General features: G+C 21.3%; 9 protein-coding genes across 9 annotated transcripts; 4 read left to right on the top strand and 5 right to left on the bottom strand.

The window, feature by feature from the left end:
- Nucleotides 1-64: 64 nt before the first annotated feature.
- PBANKA_0608500 (SNARE protein, putative) lies at nucleotides 65-994 on the top strand (the record flags this gene model as incomplete). The annotated part of the gene is made up of 1 exon (XM_034568613.1): nucleotides 65-994. The coding sequence occupies one exon, from the start codon at nucleotides 65-67 to the stop codon at nucleotides 992-994; it is 930 nt and encodes a 309-aa protein (XP_034420586.1).
- A 1,002-nt stretch (nucleotides 995-1,996) lies between these two features.
- PBANKA_0608400 (50S ribosomal protein L1, apicoplast, putative) lies at nucleotides 1,997-3,168 on the bottom strand (the record flags this gene model as incomplete). Its single annotated transcript, XM_034568612.1, has 2 exons — nucleotides 1,997-2,439; nucleotides 2,589-3,168. The coding sequence occupies 2 exons, from the start codon at nucleotides 3,166-3,168 to the stop codon at nucleotides 1,997-1,999; spliced, it is 1,023 nt and encodes a 340-aa protein (XP_034420585.1).
- Nucleotides 3,169-4,808: 1,640 nt separating this feature from the next.
- On the top strand, nucleotides 4,809-7,175 carry PBANKA_0608300 (ABC transporter B family member 7, putative; the record flags this gene model as incomplete). The annotated part of the gene is made up of 1 exon (XM_034568611.1): nucleotides 4,809-7,175. The coding sequence occupies one exon, from the start codon at nucleotides 4,809-4,811 to the stop codon at nucleotides 7,173-7,175; it is 2,367 nt and encodes a 788-aa protein (XP_034420584.1).
- Nucleotides 7,176-8,269: 1,094 nt separating this feature from the next.
- On the top strand, nucleotides 8,270-8,842 carry PBANKA_0608200 (ATP synthase mitochondrial F1 complex assembly factor 1, putative; the record flags this gene model as incomplete). The annotated part of the gene is made up of 1 exon (XM_034568610.1): nucleotides 8,270-8,842. One exon carries the CDS (start codon nucleotides 8,270-8,272, stop codon nucleotides 8,840-8,842), a length of 573 nt encoding a protein of 190 aa, XP_034420583.1.
- Nucleotides 8,843-8,880: 38 nt separating this feature from the next.
- Nucleotides 8,881-10,688, bottom strand: PBANKA_0608100 (conserved protein, unknown function; the record flags this gene model as incomplete). Its single annotated transcript, XM_034568609.1, has 8 exons — nucleotides 8,881-8,924; nucleotides 9,126-9,160; nucleotides 9,496-9,564; nucleotides 9,658-9,699; nucleotides 9,775-9,797; nucleotides 9,912-10,097; nucleotides 10,238-10,519; nucleotides 10,674-10,688. The coding sequence occupies 8 exons, from the start codon at nucleotides 10,686-10,688 to the stop codon at nucleotides 8,881-8,883; spliced, it is 696 nt and encodes a 231-aa protein (XP_034420582.1).
- A 1,075-nt stretch (nucleotides 10,689-11,763) lies between these two features.
- On the bottom strand, nucleotides 11,764-13,080 carry PBANKA_0608000 (porphobilinogen deaminase; the record flags this gene model as incomplete). The annotated part of the gene is made up of 1 exon (XM_034568608.1): nucleotides 11,764-13,080. One exon carries the CDS (start codon nucleotides 13,078-13,080, stop codon nucleotides 11,764-11,766), a length of 1,317 nt encoding a protein of 438 aa, XP_034420581.1.
- An 801-nt stretch (nucleotides 13,081-13,881) lies between these two features.
- PBANKA_0607900 (cGMP-specific 3',5'-cyclic phosphodiesterase alpha, putative) lies at nucleotides 13,882-16,939 on the bottom strand (the record flags this gene model as incomplete). Its single annotated transcript, XM_034568607.1, has 3 exons — nucleotides 13,882-14,673; nucleotides 14,782-16,814; nucleotides 16,909-16,939. 3 exons carry the CDS (start codon nucleotides 16,937-16,939, stop codon nucleotides 13,882-13,884), a joined length of 2,856 nt encoding a protein of 951 aa, XP_034420580.1.
- Nucleotides 16,940-18,034: 1,095 nt separating this feature from the next.
- Nucleotides 18,035-19,954, bottom strand: PBANKA_0607800 (cytosolic iron-sulfur protein assembly protein 1, putative; the record flags this gene model as incomplete). Its single annotated transcript, XM_034568606.1, has 1 exon — nucleotides 18,035-19,954. One exon carries the CDS (start codon nucleotides 19,952-19,954, stop codon nucleotides 18,035-18,037), a length of 1,920 nt encoding a protein of 639 aa, XP_034420579.1.
- Nucleotides 19,955-22,774: 2,820 nt separating this feature from the next.
- Nucleotides 22,775-26,521, top strand: PBANKA_0607700 (C2H2 zinc finger protein Zfp; the record flags this gene model as incomplete). The annotated part of the gene is made up of 1 exon (XM_034568605.1): nucleotides 22,775-26,521. The coding sequence occupies one exon, from the start codon at nucleotides 22,775-22,777 to the stop codon at nucleotides 26,519-26,521; it is 3,747 nt and encodes a 1,248-aa protein (XP_034420578.1).
- Nucleotides 26,522-27,238: the final 717 nt, after the last annotated feature.

Raw genomic sequence — 27,238 nt, 5'->3', positions numbered from 1 at the left:
CATATATCATATGCATTTATATTTGTGTCCATTTTTTTTGCTATAAAAAAAAAAAAAAAAAAAAATGTCATATAAAAATCACCTAAGTGGAAACACTACATATATAGAAGATGAACATGTGGGAAATACTGAGAAAAAAATAAAAGACAACATTTTACTGATAAAAAAAAATATGATATATGCTGAAGAAAATTTAGAAAATTTAAAAAATAATTTAATATCAAAAAGAATAATTGAATCATTACATGAAGAGATACATCAAATATATGTAAAAGTTATAGAAACTGAAAATTTATTTCATGATTGGGAAATAAAATTTTCTGAAAATCCTTTTGAAAAACAACAAAAAAAATATATTTTTGAAAAATTAAATATACATTTTAAAAATGAAGTTAATAAATTAGAGAATATATCATTAAATGTGAAAAGAGCAGCTAATGAGTTGCCAAATATAGAAAATGGAGAAATGCGTCAAAGTTTAAATAGTATAAAAAAAAAAAATTCCCAAAAAGCAAATAGTAATGGTAATAATAATTATTATAATAGTAGTAGTTTTATTTCTAGCGAATTCGGTGATGATAATTTTATTTTAAATTTAGATAAAACTTATGAAAATAATGATGAATTTATTGAATCGTCAAATTTTTATGATTATGAATTAGACCAATTTAATGAAAATGATTTATTAATTGAAAGCGAAATAGCTAATGATCGATATGAAGGAATTAAAAAAATTCAAGGCCAAGTTGCCCAAGCTCAAGAAGTTTTTAAAGATTTAGCAAATCTTGTATTTTCTCAAAAAGAAACTTTAAATAGCTTAAATAATAATATATATGAAACGAATGTTAATACATTTAATAGTACAAAAGAATTAAAAAAAACTTATAATAATGTAAAGCACCAACGTATTTCATGGTGCCTAGCTTTTATAACAATAGGAATATTTATATACTTTATTTATTTCAAACTGATGCATATAACTCTATTTGGATAAGTATATATAAATATGCACACACAAATATACAGATCATATATTAGTATACATATTATTTTATTGTATATTTTACAATTTTAAGATATTCAATAATTTTCATTTTTCTATCCATAAAAGAAAAGAAAGGAAATTCGAGAAATTAACTATGATATATCATTTGTTTAGTATATATATGGATGCATCATTATGATTTTATTCGAAATAAGGAAATATTTAAGCATCCATTATATTTGTATATGAAATAAAAACTTTTGGTTATTTATATACTTATATAAGATGGTGGGAAAGCTATTTCCTCATTTGTTCACTTTTTGTTTTTTTGGTTTTTTTTTTATTTTTAAATATATGTTAATTTATTGGATTAAATAGTTAGACATTTATTTATATTTTTTTGTTAATTGTATTAATTTTGAATTTAAGGAGTTTTATCCTTCCCATATTTATTTCGTTTTCTTCTTTATAAAGATGGAAAGAAATGTATATATATTATATGTATGTAGTACGTATTCTAAAATAATTATTTTCAGCAAAACAAACTTGCTACCCTTTTAAACTCCCTATTGTTTTATTTTTTTCGTTATTCTATCAAACTAACTCATGAATTAACAAATATAATTTTGTAAAAATCATAAAAAAAAATTTTAAACATAGGGGTAAATTTGATAATCTATACAAGCAAATGGTTTGTACATATATATAAATAATAAGGAATAAATAACCTCTATATTTATTTTATCCAAAAAATCGAATAACGAGTTAGTGTTGTGAAAATAAAAATTTAATTCTTTGTCGATCCTCAAATTGTTTTTTATATTTATACAAAAAAAAAAATTTAAATAAAATTTATGGAAAAAATTGTAAGTTTTATAAGAAAAAAGCATGTTCATATGTATGTATGCGTATGTGTAATTACTTTTTTTGTAAAATATATTATTGAAAAAAAAAAATAAAGCATGAAGATATTGATAAGTTTTATAAAAGTAATAAAGACAGTCAATCATGTTACAGATTTGATTTTTTAATTTTAAAGGGAAAACCCATAGTACTACTTAAATACATAGATTTTAAATTTTTTACATTAAAATGGAAAAATTCTAAATTATCTAAATGGTCAAACAAATGTAGTATATTTTCTTTTATTTGATCAATAGACATATAAACATCACCAACATTTAAATTTAATGTATTTAATTTATTTAATTTAAAGATATATGTATTTTCAAATTTAAATAATTTTATATGTTTGGATAATAAAAATTCAGTAACTAATGTTCCAGATCTCTCATTTGGCATTAAACCTTTACTTCCTATTTCTTTACCAATCCGAGTTAATTTATGTATTACATCATTTGTACATAATAAAAAATTATTATTTTTTTTTTGCAACTTTATTTCTTTTTCTTTTATCTTATTTATCAAATCATCTTCTCCAACAATATCCGCTCCTGTGTCATATTTTGTAAAAAAAATGTGAAAAGTATAAAAAATAGAAAAAAAGAAAGATATATAATATAGAGACAGATATTTATAATTATAGGATGTAGACATGATCTTATTTTTATTTGTATTTTGTTCATAAATCATAAAAACATACCTGCATTGATTGCTGTTTTATAAAGGTTATTATTCGTTACTACATATACTTTTTTTTCTCTTTTTTTCTTTAAATTATGAGGAAATGTTATAAATGTTTTTATATTATCATTTTTTGTCATTTTCGATTTTTTCGGATTAAAAGATAAATATATATCTATGCTTTCAACAAATTTATGAACAGCTAATGCTTTAATTTTTTCTAAAGCATCAATCATATCATATTCGGTAGTTTTATTTGGTATAATATCTAAAAGATCTTTATATTTTTTAAATATTTTTTTATCTTTTTTTTTTAATTTTTTATTTGGAATTGCATTATTTTCTTTTTCTTGTTGTATATTATTATTTTTATTCAAATTTGATGAAACTGAGTTTATTTTTTCTACAAATAAATGTTTTTTATTTAATATTTTTCTATTATAATTGTTATTAAAGTTGCATTGTTGTGTTATTTCTTTATTATATATATGATTTGTATTCTGTCTGTTATTTATATATGGTTCGATTCTGGGAATAAAAATAGTTATATATAAAATAAGAAATTCTATTATTTGTTTATACCCATTTTTTACAATCATTATATTTTAATTTTATAATTTTTATTATAAATAGAAAAAACCAAAGATGAAAAAGAATGCGTTCTTTTTTTTTTTATCCAAAAAGGTTTCATTGATTTATTTCTAAACACATTGTTCATTCCTGCGAAAAAAGATTAAATTTCTTATTCTTTATTATTTTTCTATGTCACTTTTTTAGTCTACAAGTTTAAGCACATATTGTAGGAAAATAAAAATAAAAATAAAAAGGTGTTAAAAAAAAACGATAATATTCACAAACATATATATTTCCATTATTTTAAAGGGGTGAAAAAAACAAAAAAAATATGTATATATAATATTAATGTATAATATAAAATTTATGTGTTATTTTTTTCTATTTTCTCGAATATTTTTGATATGCTCAAAACTTCAATTTGATGTTTTCCGTTTATTTCATATAAATATAATAAAAATATTTAGGAAGCCATTATAAACATATATATTTTCATACCCAACTATAATATTTTTTGTTGTTTTAATGGGAAAAAAAATATGAAATATTTTAAATAATACAAAAATATTAAGTAAAAAATGTTAGGTATATGCAGACATTATATGAATATGTAATTATTACAAATTCGAAAAAAATTGCTTTTATTTTATTTTTTTATAAATAATAAAATGTTTATACATTTTTTTTTATTCTTAATTTAGCTGATCTATTCATATAACAATATTATTTTTTATGAAATACCCACTCTATGGCCTAATCATTTTATGATATATATATATTTTTTTTTTTGAGTTCCCATATTTTGGCAAATAATATATCTATTGCTTTGAAAAGTAAAAAGTAAAAAATAAAAAAATACGCATATTAAATAATATTTCCTAAATATTATTAAAATATAAAATTGCTTCATGTTTTTTATTTTTTTTATTTTATAACTTATGTAGGTGTAGCAATTTTCGCCTTGTGTTGAAATACAAAGAACTATCAAATTAGCAAATTTGGCGTTAAATAAGTTTTATACATGTGCGTGTACATATATATATGAATGTATGTGGAAATAAAAGGCATAGTTATAAAATATATGTACATATTTTATTTGTAATTGAAAAGGTAGGTATACAAATACTTATAATAGGAAAAAAAAATATGAGGAAAGGTAGTAAATAATATTGAATGGTTTATACATGTATTTGTTAAATAATTTGAGCTCTTAACAAAATTTTCAAATTTAGAGTTTCATATTTTTATACAGAAATAATGATAACATCGATAAAATAATATATAGGGTGGAGGTTTTAAAGAGGAATGTATTATTTCTTACTTTATTAAATTATTGGAAATATAAAACAACAATATTGTTAGTATTTATCGAGTAATAAAGTGATGGAATACACTTAGAAATTTGATTAATTCGAAATGATTACAATATGAATATATAATTTCTTTTTTATATTCAATTACAATTATACCACATGTTTATATTGAACATACACATTGGAAGTTTTTATTTTGTTATTTCTAAAGTTATCAGAAAAATAATTTTATAAAATTTTTTACAGACATTTTTGATTTTAAACATGTTTTGGATTATAAAGGTACATAGAAGTTTAATTTAACGAAAATAAATAATTTTTTCTTATTTTTGTTATTTATGATTTGTTTAAAGATGTTAAAAAAAAAACGAGCAGTAAATTTATATGTGCTATTGAATGCACACAGATGCTTACTAAGTAGTGGTTTGAATGTTAATATGTATAAAGATCTAATCGTATATACATCAATTAATAATTTAAGTTTTATAAATATTACAAAAAGTTTCTATAGTAATAATACAAAGAAATATATTAAATATCTGAATAATATTAATCCTAATAAATGTGAAAATAATAAAAGAAGCATATCACAAATTTTTTTAAATAATAAAAATATATCAATAAATCATAATGAAACTAATGTCCGGAAATTCAAGCTTCGCATGCTTAGTAGCAAAAATCAAATTGCCAAAAAAAATGGGCAAACAATTGAAAAAAATAATTATTGGAACATTTTTAATATAAATAAAATATTTAAAGACAGATTTGAAAAAAAAATGAGTAAAAAACTTGATGGAATATCTATAAAAGATATTTATGCAATTTTAAAAAAAGAAAAAAATTATTTAATATTATCTATGATATGCTTACTAGTTTCATCACTCGGCCAAATGTTATTCCCAATGTATATAAGTAAGATAATAAATATGTATGGAGGAAAAGAAGAATCATTAAAATATATTATAGATGAAGTATATAAAACAATATTTCTAATTTTAGGAATTTCAACATTTAGTTTTTGTAGAATATATTTAATTGAAACATCTATTGAAAAAATAACACGAAGGTTACGAAAAAGTTTGTTTGATAAAATATTAAATCAAAAATTTGAATTTTTTGATAAACATAAAACTGGAGAATTAATAAATAGATTGTCTAATGATATTGAAGTATCTTCAAAAATATTAATAAATTTGTCTTTTGGAATAAGAAATTTAATAGGTGCATTAATTGGCGGTGCATGTGCATTACATATATCTCCGACAAAATTATTTAATGCTTTTTTATTTCCACTATCAAGCATATTATTAATTGGGACAATATATGGAAAAATTGTTAAAAAAATTAGTATATATAAACAAGAAAAATTAAGTAATTCTATAGATTTTGCATCTGAAAAAATACATAATATAAGTAATGTTAGATTTCTTAATGGGGAATCTTTTGAAAAAAATATGTTTATAAATTATTTAAATGATGTTTATAAAGCAGGGGCAAAATATTCTATAATAAAATCAGGAAATCATTTTATATTTTTTAGCACAATTTCTTTATTTTTATTACATTTAATATATTATGGAAATTATTTAATAGCTAATCAATTTATTAATACTGGTGATTTATTTTCTTTAATTATCTATTCTTTATTTTGTGGTAGTGGTATTCATGGTATTATGAATGCTATAGGGGAAATTCAAAAATGTATAGGGTCATGTTCCAAAGTTTTAGAAATAATTAATTTACCTGAAAATGAATTTAATGAATATTGGTTATCTGATTCAATAAATTTTTTAAAATCAAATAATTATGCTATAAAATTTAATAATGTTACATTTTCATATGGAAAAAATAATGATATAAATGAAAAAATTACACGAATTGAAGAAAATGCCATATTAAAAAATGTTTCATTTTATTTGCCACATAATAAATCAGTTGCTATTGTAGGAAAAAGTGGGAGTGGAAAAAGTACAATTTTAAATTTATTAACTAAAAAAAACATAGCAACTTCTGGAGATATATATATTGGTGATTTCCATCTTAACAAAATTAATGCATCTGCTTTAAGATCGATTCTAGGAATAGTTACTCAGAATCCATTCCTATTTAATACCACCATTCGATCAAATTTATTATATCCTTATAAAGCACATGCTGCAATGTTAAGGGAGCAAATTCAACTTTTAGAAGAAAAAATGGAAAGAGCTAGCCAAATAAATGGAAAAACAAATCAAAATAATGAGAAACAAATATATTCATATTTGATAAAAGAAGAAGAAAAAAACAAAGAAGAAATTAAAAATATGAACAAAGATAAACTAGAAAAAATATATAACGATTTTCACATTCATGATTTTTTAATTAATTATTCAAATTATGATCAAATCGATGCTGGAGTAAATGGATCATTTTTATCGGGTGGTCAAAAACAAAGAATTTATCTTGCACAAAATTTATGTAAAGATAATAAAATATTAATTTTAGATGAACCTACATCTTCTTTAGATAAATTGTCAGAAAAAATTATAAATGAGGCTTTATATAAATATATGAAAGGAAAGACTACTGTTATATTTACTCATAGACTAGATTTACTAAATTTTGTTGATTATATTGGCGTATTAAATGATGGAAATATGATACAATTTGATTTAAGAAATAAAGTGCTACAAAACCCATGTTATATACTTAAACAAATTCTTAATCAGAATAAACATTAAAAAATGTAATCATATATATATATATTATGTTTCACATTTTGTTTTTTTATCAGTATATAACAAAATGTGTGTTTTTATTGTTTCCCATTTGAATATATACATTTATTGCTTGTAACTGGGGATACCCTTTTTTGTGCCTCAAAAAAATATGACCATGCAGGTTAAAATGTGTCTTTTTAATTATACAAATATATACCTAGATATATGTGAAATGTTTTCATCTTTTTGTCTTATACTTTCATGATATGATTTGTATACATGTGTTTTTTTTTAATTTTTTATACATACTTTTTCAAAATTAAAGATAAAAATTTTTTACATCCTAAAATGAAATTTTTGTTTATGTAAACTATTTTGTGTACATGTATATATGCACAAATTATATAACTTTTATTATATATGCATTTATTTTTACATATATTATTTTTTTACAACATTACAAATATCTTTGCTTTAATCATAATTGTTTGATTTTAATAAAATTGGATAAACACATTATGAGCATATGTTTAATTTATTTATTAATAAAAAATTTTATAACTTTTTTAAGGGACATTTTTTAACAGTTTTTTTTTTAAATAGTTTTAGCATCTTTATAGTGTAATACCTTACGCGTATATGCGCATTCTGCTCCCCACTAATTTATGTATTAGTATGCTTATAATTTTATATTTTATGTGTGCAAATATTATATATATTATAGCTATCATTTTTATTTCCCCCATAAGGCGTTTCAGTAATATATCAAAATTCCTTTCTTTGCAAATTAGCAAAATTTTTTGAAGTACATCAATTAAAATAATGTATTATGAGCAGTTGTAGAAATATTATGAATATATGTATATAATATTTATTCAAGTATAGTTTTTGCTTATACAATATATTTTTAGTGTTTCTTAAAAAATAATCCTAATTGTAATGCTGATTTTATGGTAAAGAAATGTTATGAATATTGCTAAAAGTATTCAAATTTGTTATAAAAAAAAAGTTAAAAATATATTTAAAAAACACATACTTTTGGCCATACATATTGTATGTGCTGGATATAACTTTTGTGTAATCATGTAAAAAAAAAGAGAAAAAATAATTAAACAATGCTAAGATATTATAATGGCGTTAAGCGTTTTTATTTTTCATTACCCTGCTCAAGAGAACTAAAAAATATTGTAAAGTTGCCACTATTGGAAAGGGAAGATAGTAATAAGATTATAAATATATGGATAGATAAATATAAAAATAATAAATATGTTATAGCAGATTATGTAAATACAAGTAAATATGAATTAGTGAAAAAAAACTGTAAAAACAATGCCCATTTTATCATTCCATGTAAAAATCAAAATGGATATATAAACTTTTATTCCCAATTTGTTGATGATAAACTTGTGTTTATAACACCCCTTGAATCTTATAATAAACTTCGATCTAATTCAGTACCATATGTTACATTAAATTTTTTTGATGAATTAAAAAATAAAGAAATAATATTAACAAAATTAACTATTGTAAATAATACCATAACAAAAGACCAAGCCAATAAGTTTTATAAATATATTCTGTCCTTTTATTCTGACTCGAATTATTTTCAGTATATAAAAAAATTTAATAACGACAGTAGAAATTTTAACTATGATGACTTTTTTAATAAGTTCAAACACATCTTTTAAAAGCTCATTAATAATTTCCAAAAGGGGTTATATCTGTTTTACTTATTCATTTTTCTTATATCGTCCCAACTCATAGATTGCCCTTGAAAATTAATATATAAATAAATAAAAGGTTAATAAAAATGATAAAAAAAAAATTGACAATTTATATTGCATGTTCATAAATATTTGTCTAAAACGTAGCTATTTACATGACTTGTGAATGTAAAATATGAATTTATTTTATTCCATATATAAATATATAATTCTTTATGGCTTGTATATTTTAATTAATATTTATTACCTTCATTGGGCTCTTTTAATATATAGGAATTCTGCCTAATAAAGAGGAAGGTTGGTGTAAATAAATTTGTAGAGTTAAATGGAATTGACAGATTATTTGTAAGGATAAAATTATTATCATAGTATTTTGTACCCTTTTTTTTTTGTTTTTGTGAGTATGGTTTATAAAAACAACTAAATTTACAAAAATTAATGTGTGCATATCGCTATGCATAATTGCGCTTTTAACCGATGTTATTACATTGCTTATTTTGTTTTATTATCTTATTTATATGTATCATGTATATATATATTTCATTTAAATGCATAATATTTTGCTACTATATTATTTAAATATGTGCATTTTAAAAAAACATTCAAATTAATTTTACGAATATTTTTCTAATGTTTTTATCATATTTTTAATATTTTCATCTGTGCAAATTGATATATCTTTACATCTACAAATAATATTTTTTTATGCAGTGTAATATAAATTGTGTGCATTTATAATATGCATATATATATAAACTTATATAGCCATATTTTTATACCTTTCGAGCTCGTTTATTTGTTCGCGTATAATGGTTTCATTTCTATAAAAATGTGGAGAAAACAAATAGTATTATTTTTATATTATTATATTAATTTTTTTTATTTTTTTAACTTACAAATTGTGAACTAGGTTTTCAGTCTGATAAAAAAAAATATATATATTGAAAAGAAAATATGTGGATATACATAATATGCATGAATGTTGACAAATATAGACATTAATTTTTCCAGTAAATGGATTAAAAATTATTACATGTTCATTTAGATTATTATCACTATTTGTCTTTATGCCGGAACCATCTCGTGCATTATACTCATTTATTTTGTTTGTCAAATTATTGGTCTGATTAGTGGATATTTTATTATTATTGTTAACATTTAATATATCGTTCATAACTTCTATTGCCTTATCAGTCATGGTTGTTTTTTCTGTTAATATCTATTATAGGAAAAAAGCGATGAATTATTAAGTGCATATGTGAGAATAGGTACATATATATGTATTGGACTAGTTTTGTGAAGAATTTATAATAGACACAATTTTATATTGTGTAAAAATAAAATGTATTTATGACTTACTTCGGTATATGCTTTTCTTCTAAATATTTTATTTACAACCATGGAGGTATAAATGCCCAATGTACAAGTTAAAAATAATCTTGACATAGACGAGAAATATTTTTGATTTCTTTTGCATAAAAAATATATTAAAGAAGCATTTAGCATACCACTACCAATACTATAATTTGCGCATTTATAAAATTTTTTTTTTTCTTCACTGTCCAAAATATATTTATTTTCAATCATCCATTTGCTCATATTATACTCAAATAACCTCCATTGATGCTCTTTCATATTTATCTATTAATATTTAAATTAAGTAAAAACAGAAACATTTTTAGTTTCTATGATTATAAGACATAAGTAAATATACACATTCATTTATAATGGCTAATATTATTTGTATACACTAAAACATATTTGTATATGTATGTATAAAAATTGTACTTCTTACCTTTTTATTATCCATTTTCTCAATACTTACATAGTTATTACTTTTAATAAAATAAATATATATTTATATTTGTATGATGCCCCATTTTAAAAATATCAAATTGTTTTAAGTCATTATTTTGATTTTCACAAAAAAAAAATGATGAAAGGAAATGCAAAAGTTCAAATCGCGTATTTGAATGTGAAAAATATGGATATATATATTTCTCTTAATTTACAAAAAGGAAAAAAAAATAAATTTGTTCATGCATAAATCATTTAAAAATATTAGCTAACATATAAATGACTTTTAGGATAAAGTTAAAATTGTGCTTTATATGAACATGTACACAATTATTGTTGATATAATAAAAATAGTATTATATCCTTCAAATTTTTATTAATTCAATCTTTTGTTGATCAACAAAAGTGGAAATGATATATTCATACCAAATTGGGAATATTAACACTATTGTAAAATATTCGTTTTGTTTATCAAAAAAATAATTTTTCAAAAATAAATATTTTTAATGTATATAATAATGAGTCTCGCTTTATTATTATTACTTGTTTGAAGGAAAGTTTTTAAAAAATTGCATTTTCAAAATTAACGAAATAAAGGTGTAAAATTTAAACATAAGTAGAAGAATAAAACAATATCATCACAAAAAATGAAGTTAGAACAAAATAAAAAGTAAACGGCTAAGCAAATTAGCATTACGAATTATAAATAACTTATTATATAAGAGTATATATTGAAATAAATTAACAAAACAAATATGAAACATAAATTACAAAATTCGTTTTCAACATTTTTGAGCACACCCTTGTGCTTTCATTTATATATATAGTTATTCCATAATTTGTTGAAATGTGAATATGGATATATATGATTATATGGGAAAGGAAAAAAGGAAACATATCTATAAAAATGTGGATCCTCTTAAAGTAGGGCACATACATCTTCTGTTTGCTACATATGGACATTTTTAAAAAGAGGTATTTAAAAAACATTAAATATATTCCCTCTATGTATGCATGTATATGTAGGTATTACGAATGAATGTAATATAAGGAGAATTAAATATATTTTAATTTTGTGATTTTACAAATTATTTGTAATATAAAGCTGCCTCATCCTTTATTTTATTAAACTGCTCAATACCAATTTTTTCTTTTATTTTTTCTGCTGCTTCATCTGCAATTCCATCCAAATTATTTAGATGTCTAACGACTTTTATTTTATAATTTTCAAGACCATTAATGTCGTTAATTATTGCATTAAAAAATATTTTATTTTTTGAAAATTTTGTATATCCACCTATTGGCATTGTACAACTTCCGTCAATTTTATGTAAAAATGTTCTTTCGATACTTCCCATAATTTGTGATTTTTCATTATTTATGTTTTTTAAAATTTGAGAAATTTCAGAATTATTTTTATTTGATGTAACAGCAATTATACCTTGGCATAATGCTGGACACATAATATTTGTATTTAATTTTTGTATATTTAAACGACTTAAATCAATAGATATGTCTTTATAATTAATTATATATGGCTTACTTTTTATATTATTTTTCATAATTTGTCCAAGAACTTTCTTTGATATTAATCTTTCTAAACCACAAAATGCAATTATTATTGAATCAAAAGTCTCATTAAATAATTTCGCTATTCTTGTATTAATGTTTCCTCTTATGAATTTTAATTTCAAGTTTTTATATTTGTATCTAATTTGGCTTGTTCTCCTTAATGACGATGTTGCAATTGTGCGTGGTAAGTCAATGTCCTTGTCTATTACATGGCTAGATGAACTTATGTTATTTGTAATATTTTTTTGTGATAATTCCTTATTTATATCACGCAAACTTTTGTATTTGATTGATAAGAAGGCATCATTTATAGTGTCTCTTTTTAAAAAACAAGATAAATGAATGTTGTCTGGTAAAACAGTAGGTATGTCTTTTAATGAATGGACGCATATATCTACATTATTTTTAATTAATTCTTCATCTAATTCTTTTGTAAATATCCCTTTCCCTCCAAATGATCCAACTGTTTTATCTAAAATTTTATCACCTGTTGTTTTTATTGGTTTTAAAATAACATTTATATTTTCATTGATCTTTTTAAAATATGTTAAAAGTTTTTTTTTAACTTTTTCAGATTGCTTTATTGCTAATGGGGAATTACGAGTACCTATAATTATTTCTTTATTTGCCTGAACAAGGAATATTTTTTTTTTTTTTTCCGTTTTTTTGGAATTTTTGTGTGTGTAAAAGTTTTTTTTTATAGCTAGCTTATTTTTTTGTTTGCCAAATTCTGGCTTGTTAATGTTAATAAAATTTTCCGTTTTTATACGAGCATGTATGCACACGCAAATAGTTATATATATATTTAATATAATGAAAGTTAATAGATGCATTATTGCTATAACTATATTATTCAGTTATAATATCACTAAACGATGAAAAATAATATTATATCATTTGTTATTATTTACGCTGAAGAGAAAAAAATACGCACTCAAGAAAAGTATATATGTGTGCACATAGGCATGAATATCTATATGCATATATGTATTAGTATATGTTGTAATAAATTTATATAGGGACAATTACATCCATATATACAACACCATAAATTATAATATCATATTAATAACCAAAAAAGCCGATATATATTCCTTTAAAACAAAGAGAGAGAATTTGTGCAATATTGAATGCAATAATAGGAATATTAATGTTGTTTTTTACATGTCCATAACATATAAATGTACATTTTTTTTTCTTTATTTTTTATCTATTATATTTTTATAAAAAAAATTGAATGCGTGTAATTTGAATTTCTTAAATAGAACATTTCAATGTTGTTTTTCATTAATGTTATTATTATTCATAATACATGAGAGTAAGAAGTAATTAATTTGAAAAAAAAAAAAATATATGTATATTTCAACTTATGTAATGGGGAATTGTGCCCATATTTTGGATGGTTAAAGATGGCACGCATTGGACTGGTACAATGCGGAAAAAAAGTAAGCATGGAGTTCTTTGAATTAAAAAAACAAATAATTTCTTTGCAAATTAAGAAACTTGAGTGCGTATATAGATATGAAAATAAAAAAAAATACAAATAAAAAATTATTCAATCATAATGGATAATATATTTTATAAAAAAAAAAAATGAGCATGCTTATGCATACGAATTTAACATTATTCAAAATTTAAAGCTTAATTTTTTCAACTGTATTATCATCTTGATATTTTTCTTGCAACCCAAGATTTTTTGGGTTATTTTTATTTTTTTCCCATTGCTCTATATTATTTTCAATCGCGGAAATACAATTATTATAAATCTCATTATTTTTTGAAATATAATTTAGTTCATTAAATAAAGGAATACATAAATGTTTTAAAAAATCTATTTGAGAAATCGCCAATTTGTCAATAGAGATTGTATCACATAAAAAACTTTTAGACATGTTTAAAGATTTTTCTAATAAACCTTGTAAATAAAATTCTTCATTAATTTTTAAGGTCCATTCAAGATGTTTTTTCCATTCTAATGTTGAATGTCCAATATCGGACCCTTTTAATATTAGGCAGAATATTTGCCATAATTGATCATTTGTTAAATTTTCATAATCTATAAATTCTCTATTAGTTCGAAAAGTAGATATATATTCAAAATGGTTTTTCATATCTGTCGATAATATTGCTCGGATAATATTTTTTTTGCATGTAATAAATATATTATTAGGATAATTTCCAAATATATTGCAACTCGGATCTTTTAAGGTTTTAAAAACTAATGAGCAATGATAGTTCTCTAATACATTACTATCATTATAAGTTAATGCGAGTTCATTTTCTGATTTTATTAAAAAAAAATTGTTAAGCCCTGGGTGCCCAACATCATGGCATAAAGAAGAAACATGTAAACAAAATTCATCTATTCCGGATATTTTTTGATTTAGATCCAACATGAAAAGCATGCTTTTGGTAAAGTGTGCTACCTTTTAAATGTGAAAAAAAATAATAAAGTGATAAAACTATAGATATGTCACACATATATATATATATTAAATAAATAATATCATGAAAAGGTATAGATATGTGAATACCTGAGCAGCGTGGAAGCTATTATGATAGGGAAGATCATTATAAAGGGAATAAATTTTTAGAAGAAAATTTTTTAATTTTTCAGTATTAAAGTTAGTTTCTAATACTCCCAAAGGATATAATAATTTATAACCAATTGATATAAATATATTACGTTTGTAAATAAGTTCAATATCAGCATTCCAATCATATATATCATTATATTGATCTTGAAATTTCGTCGATAATAAAGAATGCATATTAAAAAATGAGGTAACAGATTTTTTATTAGGATTTTGAGATAAAAAAGAATTGATTTCATCTTTTTTTTCATATTGATCTAAACACCACATATTATAGACTTTTTCAAATTTTCTATATTTACATACTGGCACTTCATTTAAATTTTGTGTTCTTAATATATTTTCACAAGTTTTAATTTTTTCTTGGATTTTATTTAATTCTATAATTTTGTTATCATTTCCTTCTTCATTTTCTTCTAAATTTTTAGTATAATCTAATATGGATTTTAGATTTGTTAGAATATCTTCTATTGGAGAAGTAGGTATAGAATTGTCTATAGAAAAATATTTGGTTATATAATGGCTATGTACTTTTTTTCTATTTTCATTCATGTCTATACATGTAATTCTTTTATTAAACTCGTATTGGTACTGAATATATAACGAAATAACAATTGGTAAAACACATAAAATAGGAAATATAAATGTAGATATATATATATCAGTTTGTAAATTTGGGTAAAAAAAAAATGCATAAAATGGTAAAAATATAGTAATAATTATAAAAAATATGGAAAATTTTAAATTTAATAAAAAATTATAAAGAATTATATAATTTCTTAAAAAACAAAATATACACATATATGCATTATTTAATAAAATAGCATAATTTTTATAGGTGTATTTATTTATATATTTTATTAATTTAGTGCTAGGTAGCGAGAAAGAGGAAGGATTAAAATGTAATAAAACAATGTTGTGTATAAATATTAAAGATATAAATAAATAACAAGATTTATAAGAATAGATAGCCATTTTATCTATACAATTAGTATTAAATAAAAATGTATATATAACAAAAAATGTAAAATATAATATGTCTAAAATAAATTTAAAAATGCTATAAAAAATAATAGTATTGTATTCATTATATAGCATATTTTTTAACAAAATATAATATAAAATAAAAAAATGTATTATAGATATGAATATCATAATTATTGAATATATCATAATTTTAAAAGGAAATGAAGAATAAAATTTAATTAAAAATATTTCTTCATAATTTTCATTTTTGAATATTAAGAAAGGGGTTTTTATTTCACGTTTTCCATTTTCTATTTTGCTTAGTTTGTGTACAATATTAATTTCATCTGTTTCGTTGTTGTATTTATTAAATATATTTAATATGGAAATAATTACTTTTTCTAAAAAATATATAATTCTATTATCTTGTAATGACCATTCTTCATTTTTTTTTAATTTGCTGAAGGTTTCATTAAATGGTTTTTCTTTCATTTTTACATAATCTATAAATATCGGGATATGTTTTTTTTTTTGTGTGTGAAAAGGAACATTTCCGTTATTATACTCATCATATATATGTATAGAATTACTACTATTATTAAATATATTTGTAAAGTTTGTTATGTTTTCGGAGCTACTGAATGTTCCTATACTTTTTGTTGTGCTCAAACTATTTGTGTAACAATTATCTTCATATGTTTTTTTTTTTAAATTGCAAAAATATTTTATATATTTTCTTAAAATGCAAATAATTTTATATTTATTTTTATCAATACAAAATTCATATTCTTTTTTCGCTTCTTTTTTTGCTTCTTCATTTAGTAATGTCCATGAATAATTTCCTATATCTTCACTATGCTGTTTTTTATATTTTATAGAATTATTATGAAATGTAAAAGATCTATTTAATTCTTTATCATTTTTCTTAAAATTTGTTGTGGCCAAATTTTTTATTCTACTACATGATTTATATCTATTCTTTGGAAAGCTCTCTTCTTTTGAACATCCTATAAACAAAAATTCATAAATAAAAAAATATAAATATTTTTAGGATAGATAATATATATAATGTGTATAGTTTTTATAGGAATATTATAATACCTGCATTGCTTTGAGAATTTGACTTAATCATTTTTCAAAGAATATTAAAGTAGTGATATAAGATTTTTTTTTAATCAGTTTTGTCTATTTTATGCCCATCATAAATTAAAATCATAAATAATTTTTTTTTTTTTTACTTCTTTTATGCTTAAATATAATTATATATTCAATCAATTTTTTTAATTTTGTGGTAATAATGGAAATTTGTTTCAATTTATTGTGTTTTCAAAATAGTGTGTATATGTTCTTTCGTTTTATATTCATATAATATATTATTTATAAGAAAAAAAATATACGCATATATAATTGTCAATGGTGGATATTAATGATTGTAGAATGATTAATTATTTATTTTAATCATTTTGTTTACTTATTTTTATTATATTCTTTTATTGTTTTAATTTTTTGACTAATAAAGATAATCAAAATGTTTTATAAAATGAAAATTATATTTTTTTCCAAAAGATTAAGAAATTATTGTCTTATTTTTTATTTATATCATTAATTTTGCTTAAAAAAAATAAAAACACAAGCAATACAGGCATATATGCATATTTAACTTTTCGAGTTAAAAAAAATTATTGTAGCAAATTAACATATTATTTTCACAAATTTTCAATTTTGCTAATTTTGTCATTTTTCGCCTTAATGCCCTTATTTTTTTTCCCAATTGTGATATATATACCATTTTAAATGGGATAAAAAATTAAAGGATTTTTTTAAAATTTTTATTTTAATTTTATGTATAAATGTTTGTTATGATTGATAATAAATTATTTAATCATTGTAGACATAAATTTATATATTAATTATATAGCACAGTTTCTTCTCCAAATTATAAGAATAAAAATATGTAGATATATACATGCATTGCTTGTGTAATTGGATTTATAAATATGAACATGAATATATTTTTTTGGGAAAACACATATTTATTAATAAGTGCTGAAACAGTGTGCAACGATAAAATTGAAAAAAATATTTTTGAAAAATAAAATAGGAAATTTAATAGCAAATAAAGAACGAAACAAAGGATATAGGAAAGCAAATTTTAATTAAATAAGTACATATATGCAAATTAAAATTACAAACTGAATCAAATTGAGTAAATAAATAAAAAAATAATTTATTCTTTTTTATACATCCATATATTAACTACACAGTCATCCCCCGTTGTAGCTAAAATATAGTAATTTTGATATTTTTGTGGGCACCAAACCACGCAATTAACATCACTTATGTGAGCATCTTCAACATTTTCTATTAAGCTCCATGTTTGTTCATTTTTTGAAAAAATTTTTAAAGAATTATCAAAAGAAGATGTTGCTATTAAATCTTCAAAATTATTCCAATCTAAATAACTAATACTTCTTTTATGGTAACCTTCTATAATATGTTTTATTTTCCAATCATCAAAAATGATATTTTGTAAACATTTTTCCTTTTTATTTATATTTTGAATATTAGTAATGGATGAATAATTTGTTTCTTCATATGCAAATTCATTTTTTTGTGTTTCATTGTGTTCATAATAGGTTGCTGTATTGATTTTGTTTGAATTTGAATTTTTTGAATTTTTTTCGTTAGTTATTTCCATTTCGTTGGGAATATTTTGATTTTCTTCATTTGTTTTATTTAAATAGTTTTGTGAGTTATTTCCAATAGAGCACTTTTTTTGTGATATAATATTATGGTTATTTTCAGTTTCCCATTCAGGTTTATTTTGATATTCTGTTTCCCTCTTATCATTTTGATAAGAATAAACAGTTTTAAACATTCCGTATTGGAAATATAATGGAATAAAGTTATTTTTTGTATACATGGTTAACAATTCTTTTGCATTTTTATCACTATATCCACAATTGAGATTAGTCGATTTTTCATTGTTTGAATTGTATTGATATTCCGTTTTATTTTGTGTATTATTTCCTTTATTATTTGAATATGTTGCAGATTCATCATTTATATCAAAACAAAATGAATTATTATTTTCATCTTTTATTAATTGACGATAAAGAAAAGGATATTTTAATTGATTATAAGAATTCTTTTTATCACTTTCCCATATTCTTATAGATTTGTCATCAGAACAAGTAGCAAATTGTGACCCATCAAAATTAAATGCAGCACACCAAATAACTGATTTATGTTCATTTATTGTTTGTATACAATACCATTCATCATTTTTTTTGTTCCATATTTTTAATGAATTATCATATGAAAGTGATATAAAATTACTATCACTTAATGGGCACCATGTTACAAATTTTATATCTTCAGTATGTGCCGTTAAATAAGCATCAAAATTAAAATCAAATGTTTCATTATTATTTTGTGTTTTTTCGATATTATTTAATTTATTTTGGCTTTCTTCTGAGAATTCATTTTGATTTAGTATTTCTGTATTGTTGATATTAATTTGTTTTGTTTGTTTATGATGGTTTTGATCAGAATCGTTTAGGGTTTTATTATTATTATTATCATTATTATTATTATCATTATTATTATTATCATTATTATTGTTATTATTGTTATTATTATTATTGTTATTATTATTATTGTCTGATTCAAGCCCCTTACTTTTTGCATGTATCCAAATACTTTTATCTCGACCACAAGTAACTATATATTTATTAGCTGGGTGAATAGAAGCGCATTTGACTTCCTTTTCATGTCCTTCTAAAGTTTTATAAAATTTCCATTTATTATTTTTGTGTTTAACATAAATTGAGCATTTTGAATCAAAAGAAGCCACAATAAAAAAATTTCCATCTTTTGAAAATTCGATATGTCTCAAAGATTTTTCATGATTTGTTTCGATAATATCATATATACCAAATTTGATTCCATATTTTTCGTTATAGTTTTTTTCAGATTTTTTCATATTACTATTTTCCTTTTTATTTTTATCGATATTTTTTTTATACCATATTGTTATATATTTATCTGCGCCAACTGATGCTAGAAAATTGCCATCTGGACTCCAACAAATACTCCATATTCGTCTTTTATGATTTTCTAAATTTGCTATTAATTCTATTGTCATAATATATATGAATATGCTTATGTGTATGTACGTGTGATAATTGGCTTGTTATATATCTTTATTATTTTCACTTATTTTTTTATGGCAACTTTTGATAGAAGTAGCTATAATATATACCGATGGATATACCTCGATGGTTTATATACTGTAGTTGTTTTCTTGCTTTTTTTTTTTCTTTTTTAATCGCCCTTTCCTAGATGGTATTAATATTTTCTTCTGCACATAACTGTTTAATATCAAAAAATAAAAAGCTCATAAATTTTGTTTGCTACAAATTAATTAAAATTTTTTTTTATTTCATACTTGTTTAAAAATGATTATTATATGTATTTGCAATATAATAAAATGAGCATGCAATATTTTGCAATACTTTAAATTTATGCTTTAATAGCGTATTAGTTAATTATGTGCATATATATACACACACATATTTATTTTTTTCTTATGTATACAACAGTGATATTTATGTAACAAGGGTGTGTACGAGGCTTGTTTACACAATTCCTATTTAACGAGTTAATTAAAAAAAATAATAAATCATAAAAACATGTTATAATATATATTTAAAGGTGTTACTATTCCAAATAACATTTTTATTTTTATTTTTTGGAAAATTATTATATTCTTACCATATAAAAAAAAAAAAAAAACCTTAGCTAGTTTATGTGATATGTCTTAGACTTTTACAATGTACCAATTTTGATAATTTTCTAAAACTTAAATATATACATATATTAAGAGTATTAATTAAAAGTGTTAAAATTTTTCTATAATAAACTCTCTTTATATAGAAAATTAATACACACAACTATTAAAATTTGTTAAAAAAATAATATATATGTATATATTAGATAGATATATTGCCATTTATTAAGTAGATAGTAAGGGGTAAATAAAAATATTAAAAACAAAAAATGGTACTTTTTAATGAATAAAAAGATTAATTTAAAATCCTAACATTCCTTTTAGAAAAGTAATTTTATTAGCTCTAAAATTCGATGAATGGCGTTTAAATATATTTATGTTATTCAAGAAACGATTTTGGAAAAATTCCAAATAATGCCAAAAAAAAATATTTATTAGCAATGCACTTTGTTATATTGTATAATATTTAATTATATTTTATTTATAATTTTCCCCCCTATTTTTTTTTGAAAACTATTTTTCTTTTTATTGATTTTCCGGTATTTATGTGTGTGCTTTTTGCATTTAATTTGCTTAAAACATAGAAAACGAAAATTTTGCTATTTTATGAATAATATAATTATTTGGTATAATGGCAATATAATAAACACATTAAGTTTTAAGCAAATAGTTTTACAATTTGTTTACACATTTATTTATTTTGAGAAATTTTAAAATGTGTCAAAAAGGGTATAAAACCAAAGAAATTTTTCGAAATTAAAAAAGGGAATAAATCCTAAGTGCGAAATTTAAAAAATCGAATAAAATTTTAAATACGAGTGGAAAAAAGGAAATTAATTAATTGCTCATAAAGAGTAATAAATAATGGCAATTTAATAAAAAATTAGGAAATAAAATAAAGTTGGAAAATAACTAAATTTCTAATTTGAGATATATTGAATTGTTTGAAAATATTTGATATCTTTTGTAAGTATCCCCCATTTTATAAATACAACTTTCTCACAAAAAATGCCCGGCCCAAATGTGTATGCATATTATATATATACTATATATAATATAAAATTGTAACCATTTCTGTAATTTAATATGTGATATGAAAAATATATTTCTTTTATTAAAAAAAGAAATAATAAAATAAACACATGCAATAATAGCTTAACAAGTTATTTTACTCAAATATTTTTTTTTCAAAAATATTATTATTGTGTGATATTTGGTTTATGCTTTATTGTATTTATTTTCAAGTATAATAATCCTGTTTAGTATTTACATTTATAAAAGAAGCGCCCTCTTGGTTTATGGGTAGTGAACAAATAGTAAAAAACTATTATATATGAGCAATATATATATATGGATATGCACACTTGCATGCATATCTTACAAATATATCTAAAATGTATAATACAATGCACTAAAAATGAACCACCATTATGTACAATATGGGAACATAAATGATTAATATTGTTTATTGCCCTTCCACTGTTTTTTTCGTTAGTTATTTCGATATTGCATGTTTGTATGCATATATAAATATGATGTATGTATATGTATGTGTAGAAATATGATATAACGATATGGTAATATATACCTACTTATATAAGCATATATATTTTTATTATTAAAAATGGTTAATCTAGTATGTATTGAACAATTTGTGTTTTAAATTTTTAAGAGTTAATTTATATATTTTAATAATTTCGGAATTTTATTTGTTTATTATATATTTATTTATTTTTGTTTGTTTGTTTGTTTGTTTGTTTGTTTGTTTGTATGCATTTTTTTATTTATTATTGTTTTTTGAGCATATATATATAAGTATATCAAGCTTAAATTAGCAACTTAAATTTTGTTATGTGAGTAAAATATTAAAAGATACGCCGTAATTCATGTCAGTATGTATGTGTATGCACATATATATATATATATATATGCACATATTTATTTTAATGTATATCACATTGTATACCATAGCTGTTGCGTATAATTCTAAATAAATATTCATTTGAAAAAGATAATAAAATATATAATATTGGATGTATATATAACGAAGATATTTGAAGTGAATGGGTGAGTAACAAGGCTCGGAGAAAAAAAAAAAAAATACAAAAAAAAAAATAAAATAAAAAAAATAAAAAAAAATAAAATAAAAAAAAAAAAAAATACGAAAAAAAAAGAATGGCTACAAATATTAAAAAAAATAAAGTTTTGTATTTTTTAAATAATGAGATAAATAATGATGATGATTATAATGAAATAAATCAAGAATTTTTTTTAAAAAATAATATGGATTGGAGTCAATTGAAATCAATAAATAGCCAAAATTGGGAAAATAAAAATACCCATTTTAATAATGATTCAGAAATCGATTACACAATAATAAACAGCGATTATTATAATAATAATAATTTAAATAGTTCAAAAATGATTGTGGAAAAAAAGAAAACTCAATTAAAAAATTATTTAAACAAATTTAATAATAACCCCCCCAAAAATACTTTAAATAAAAGACGATATGAAGATCTATTAGAAGAATATACAAAAAAAAAAAAAAGTCATAATTTATCAATGATGAATATATCTGATGATGATGTTTTTTTATTTGAATATAATGAACAATATAAAAATAAATATGGCTTTGAGTTTTGTGAAAATTATAAAAATACTTACATAACCCCCCGTACATGTTCAAATACATCATTGGATAAAAAAATAAATATTTTTGGTAATGGAAAAATAATAAATAAAACAAATGTATTTAACAATTATTATATTGGAGATAATACAGATACAACAAATGATAGCAATTATGATTTTGATGACAATAATAATAATAATTTTTTTCAAAATATAGGAATAGACAATATATATGGGTCTTTTGTTGAAGATGACAAAAATTCATTTATTTTAACAAAGAATATGAAAAAAAAATTTAAAAATTTTCTTGAAAAAAAAAAAAAAAAAAGAGATCGTAATAAAGAATGCTTAATAAATTTTAATTATAATAAATTATATGGCGGAAATAAAAACCCAAATGAAATTGATGCAATGTATTATAAAAATGAATATATATTGAATGACATGCATGGAAACACAGAAGTGATAAAAAAAAACCATGATGATGATATTTGTGAAGATGAAAATGAAAGAATAAAAATCGGTATGAACACTTTTGAAAAAAAAAATCAATTGAGTTATGAACAAATTGAAGATAACAATGATGAACTTATTAAAGAAAAGGAAACAGATAATGAAATATCAGAGAATCATCAAAATGAAATAAATAATATTTCTGTGGAAGAAAATATAAAAATAAGCAAATTATCAATTTCCGAAGAAATAGATAAAGAAAACAAAATCAATGCATTTAATTTAATAAAAAATAATAAAGAAATAAGATCAAATATTTACAATTTAGAAATTAATAATTGTTATAATAATAGATTAGAAAAAAATAATGATAAAGAAATGAAATTTTACACACCAGTACGTATAGTTGATAATGCTCAAATATTTAAAATTAAAACTGGGATAGAAGAAGAGAGCAATACATATAATCAAAATACATTAGGAAGTATGATAGAAAATATAATCAAAGATATTTCAAATGAAGCAGAACAAAAGTCATTTACAGATATAGAAGCAGAAAAATCATTAGGTTCTGCTACTCCATCCTTAGTTGAACCCACTACTATTAATTTTACTAATAATGAATCCACAGAGAATGAAAAAAAGTGTGCATCTAATCCAAAAGGGGATGAAAAAGAAAAAAGGGGTTCTGATAAAAATGCAACAAATAGAAGCAGCAATTCGCATGAAAAAGAAACAAAAGATAGCAGTAAACAAATATCAGTTAATGATATTAAAGTAAAAAAAGAAAATGATGAAAATAATGATAGTAATAATGATAATGAAAAAGAAGATAGTGAAGCGAGTAAAAGTGAAGAAAAAGATTCAGATGATGAAGAGAATGAAGATGATAAAGAAAAAGGGAATGAAAATAAAAATATGAACAATTCAGAACATAATGAAAAACCAATTGATGAAGATAGTGTATCTAATGATCCTAGTGATTATGAAAAAACAGATAATAAAAAATATTTGAAAAAAAATGAAAACCCTCCCAAAAAAAGAAATTTATTTTATAATAACATGTCTAATAAAATTTCAAAATTTTTCTTTTTTTCTTCAAAAAAAAAAAATGAAAGTTATTCAGATAATTATTCAGAAGAATCATCAGTTGTAAGTTATAGCGACAATTCTGATAGAAGTTATGAAAATCAAAAAAAGGAAAACCAATCAAACAATAAAGATGAAGATGATCGATTTGAGGAAAAAGAAATATTGGATAGTGCCCAGTCAGAGAAACGTACGAGTTTAATCGAAGATGAAAAAATTGAGGATGAAAAAATTGAAGATAAAAAAATTGAGGACAATGCGATTTTGGGGGTAGATGATGGTGCAGAAAAAGAAAATTCAAAAGTTGCAGATGCAGATACAGATGAAATTGGTGGTGTAAATAATGAACATATAATTGAGAAAAAAAATACTAAAAAAAATAATAAGAAAGCAAAAAAAAATAACGATACAAAAATAAAAAAGGAAAATAGTAATAATTCTGATATAGAATCTAGGACATGTAATATATGTAATGCTGTATTTGTAAAAGGTAAATTAATGCAAAGACATTTAAAAAGCGTCCATTCAAATGAAAGGCCATATGAATGTGATATTTGTTTTAAGAGATATAAAAGGCCTGATCATTTAAAGTTGCATTTAATGAAACATACATCTAATAGAAATGAAAAAAAATTTGAATGTTCTACATGCCATTCAGTTTATTTAACAGTTAGACAATTAGATAACTGTAAATTAAAACACTTAAAAAATCCAAATAAGAATGTTACTGATAATAATCAGGGATCTACTACTATATTGACAAGAAAAATGGTTTCCTCACTAAAGAAGTGTAATAACATAAATAAAGAAAATAATATGATGGAAAATATATCTCAAAAAAAAAATAATGAATCGGAAGAAAACAAGGAAAATGAAAAAGGTAAAGAGGTTAATAATAATGATGAAAATGATAACAATAATACTGATAATATAGAAAATAAAAACCAGAAAGAAGATGAGAATAATATTAGCAATAATTTAGAAAATAATACAAATGATAATATTAATTTGCCTGAAATAAAAAGGGAGGCACCAGAACAAAATAGTAATATCCCTGTTGAAATAAGAACATGTAATGTTTGTAGTATGGTATTTTCAAATAAGAAATTGATGAAAAGGCATTTAATGAGTGTGCATACAGATTCTAGACCATATAAATGTGAATTATGTTTGAAAACATATAAAAGGTCAGATCATTTAAAAAAACATATATTAACTCATGAAGATAATAAGGTAAAAACAAAATATAAATGTGCAATATGTCAAATTGAATTTGACACACAAAAAGAATTAAAGGAGCATAAAATACGACATTACCAATGCCCATATGAAAACTGTTCATATCATTATTCAACTATTTCAAATATGAAATATCATTTAAATAAGCATAAATGCAATCTTTATTATTCTTGCCCAGTTTGTAATGAACAATTTTATATATATAAAGAATTTATACAACACAAAAGATCATGTTTTAAAAAAAAATATGTGTGCTTACAATGTAATAAAATATATTTACATTCTAATGGATATAACAAGCATATTAAAAAAGTTCATTTAAAAATTTTCAAAAATTATAAATGTACTATAAATAATTGCTACAAAGAATTTGCCTCAGAGTTTAGTCTAAAAGAGCATATTATTAATTTTCATCATCATGTTAAACGATTTTTTTGTTCAGAATGCAACATATCATTTGGTTATCGTAGTTCATATAGACGTCATAATGTTAATGTACATTCATGAGTAGATAAAAGAATTGTAAAATTCTGATTTTTGATGATTTTATTTGAGTATATAATAACGAAACATATTCAAATACATATAGCATAATATATTATTAACCCCCAAAAAATGTATAGAAAATATTTTTTCATTACTATAATCCACAAAAGATATGCATATTCATTTGATGATGTATATATGTCATCATTTTTAATTTTGTTAAATTTTATTACACATTATATCTATGTTGTTGATATGGATTAAATGGAGAGGTCTTGATTTTTTTTTATTTCTTTGATTGGTTTCCATATATTCTACATATAAAATGTTTTAGGTCTCATACATATTTTGCACTCTATTTTTGTCACAAATTTTTATGTCTTATGTATTCATATATATTGTTGCGCACTTTACAGCTTTATAGTTTTTTATTTTTTTCAATCATTATCGAATGTGCTGTATATCTCAATATGTGCAAAACAAATATAATATTATTTATTTAAAGGCGGAAATATCCACATTTATGAAACGAAAAAAAAAAAATATACATATATATACATGTTTTATTTTTTTTATTTGCTCATAATTTTCTTTGAATTATACGTGGGAAAATGCGGATAGTTACTTTATTTTCGCATCAAATAAATATAAACTTTTCCACACATTTTTAATATATATATTTTTAAAAGCTACAATTTAAAAAAATTGACATTATTTAATTGTTTTTAATATAAAAAA

This window comes from Plasmodium berghei (assembly GCF_900002375.2).
Source record: "Plasmodium berghei ANKA genome assembly, chromosome: 6".
Taxonomy (NCBI): domain Eukaryota; phylum Apicomplexa; class Aconoidasida; order Haemosporida; family Plasmodiidae; genus Plasmodium; species Plasmodium berghei.
The sequence above is the reverse complement of the archived record's forward strand: the minus strand, read 5'-3'. Positions and strand labels throughout refer to the sequence as shown.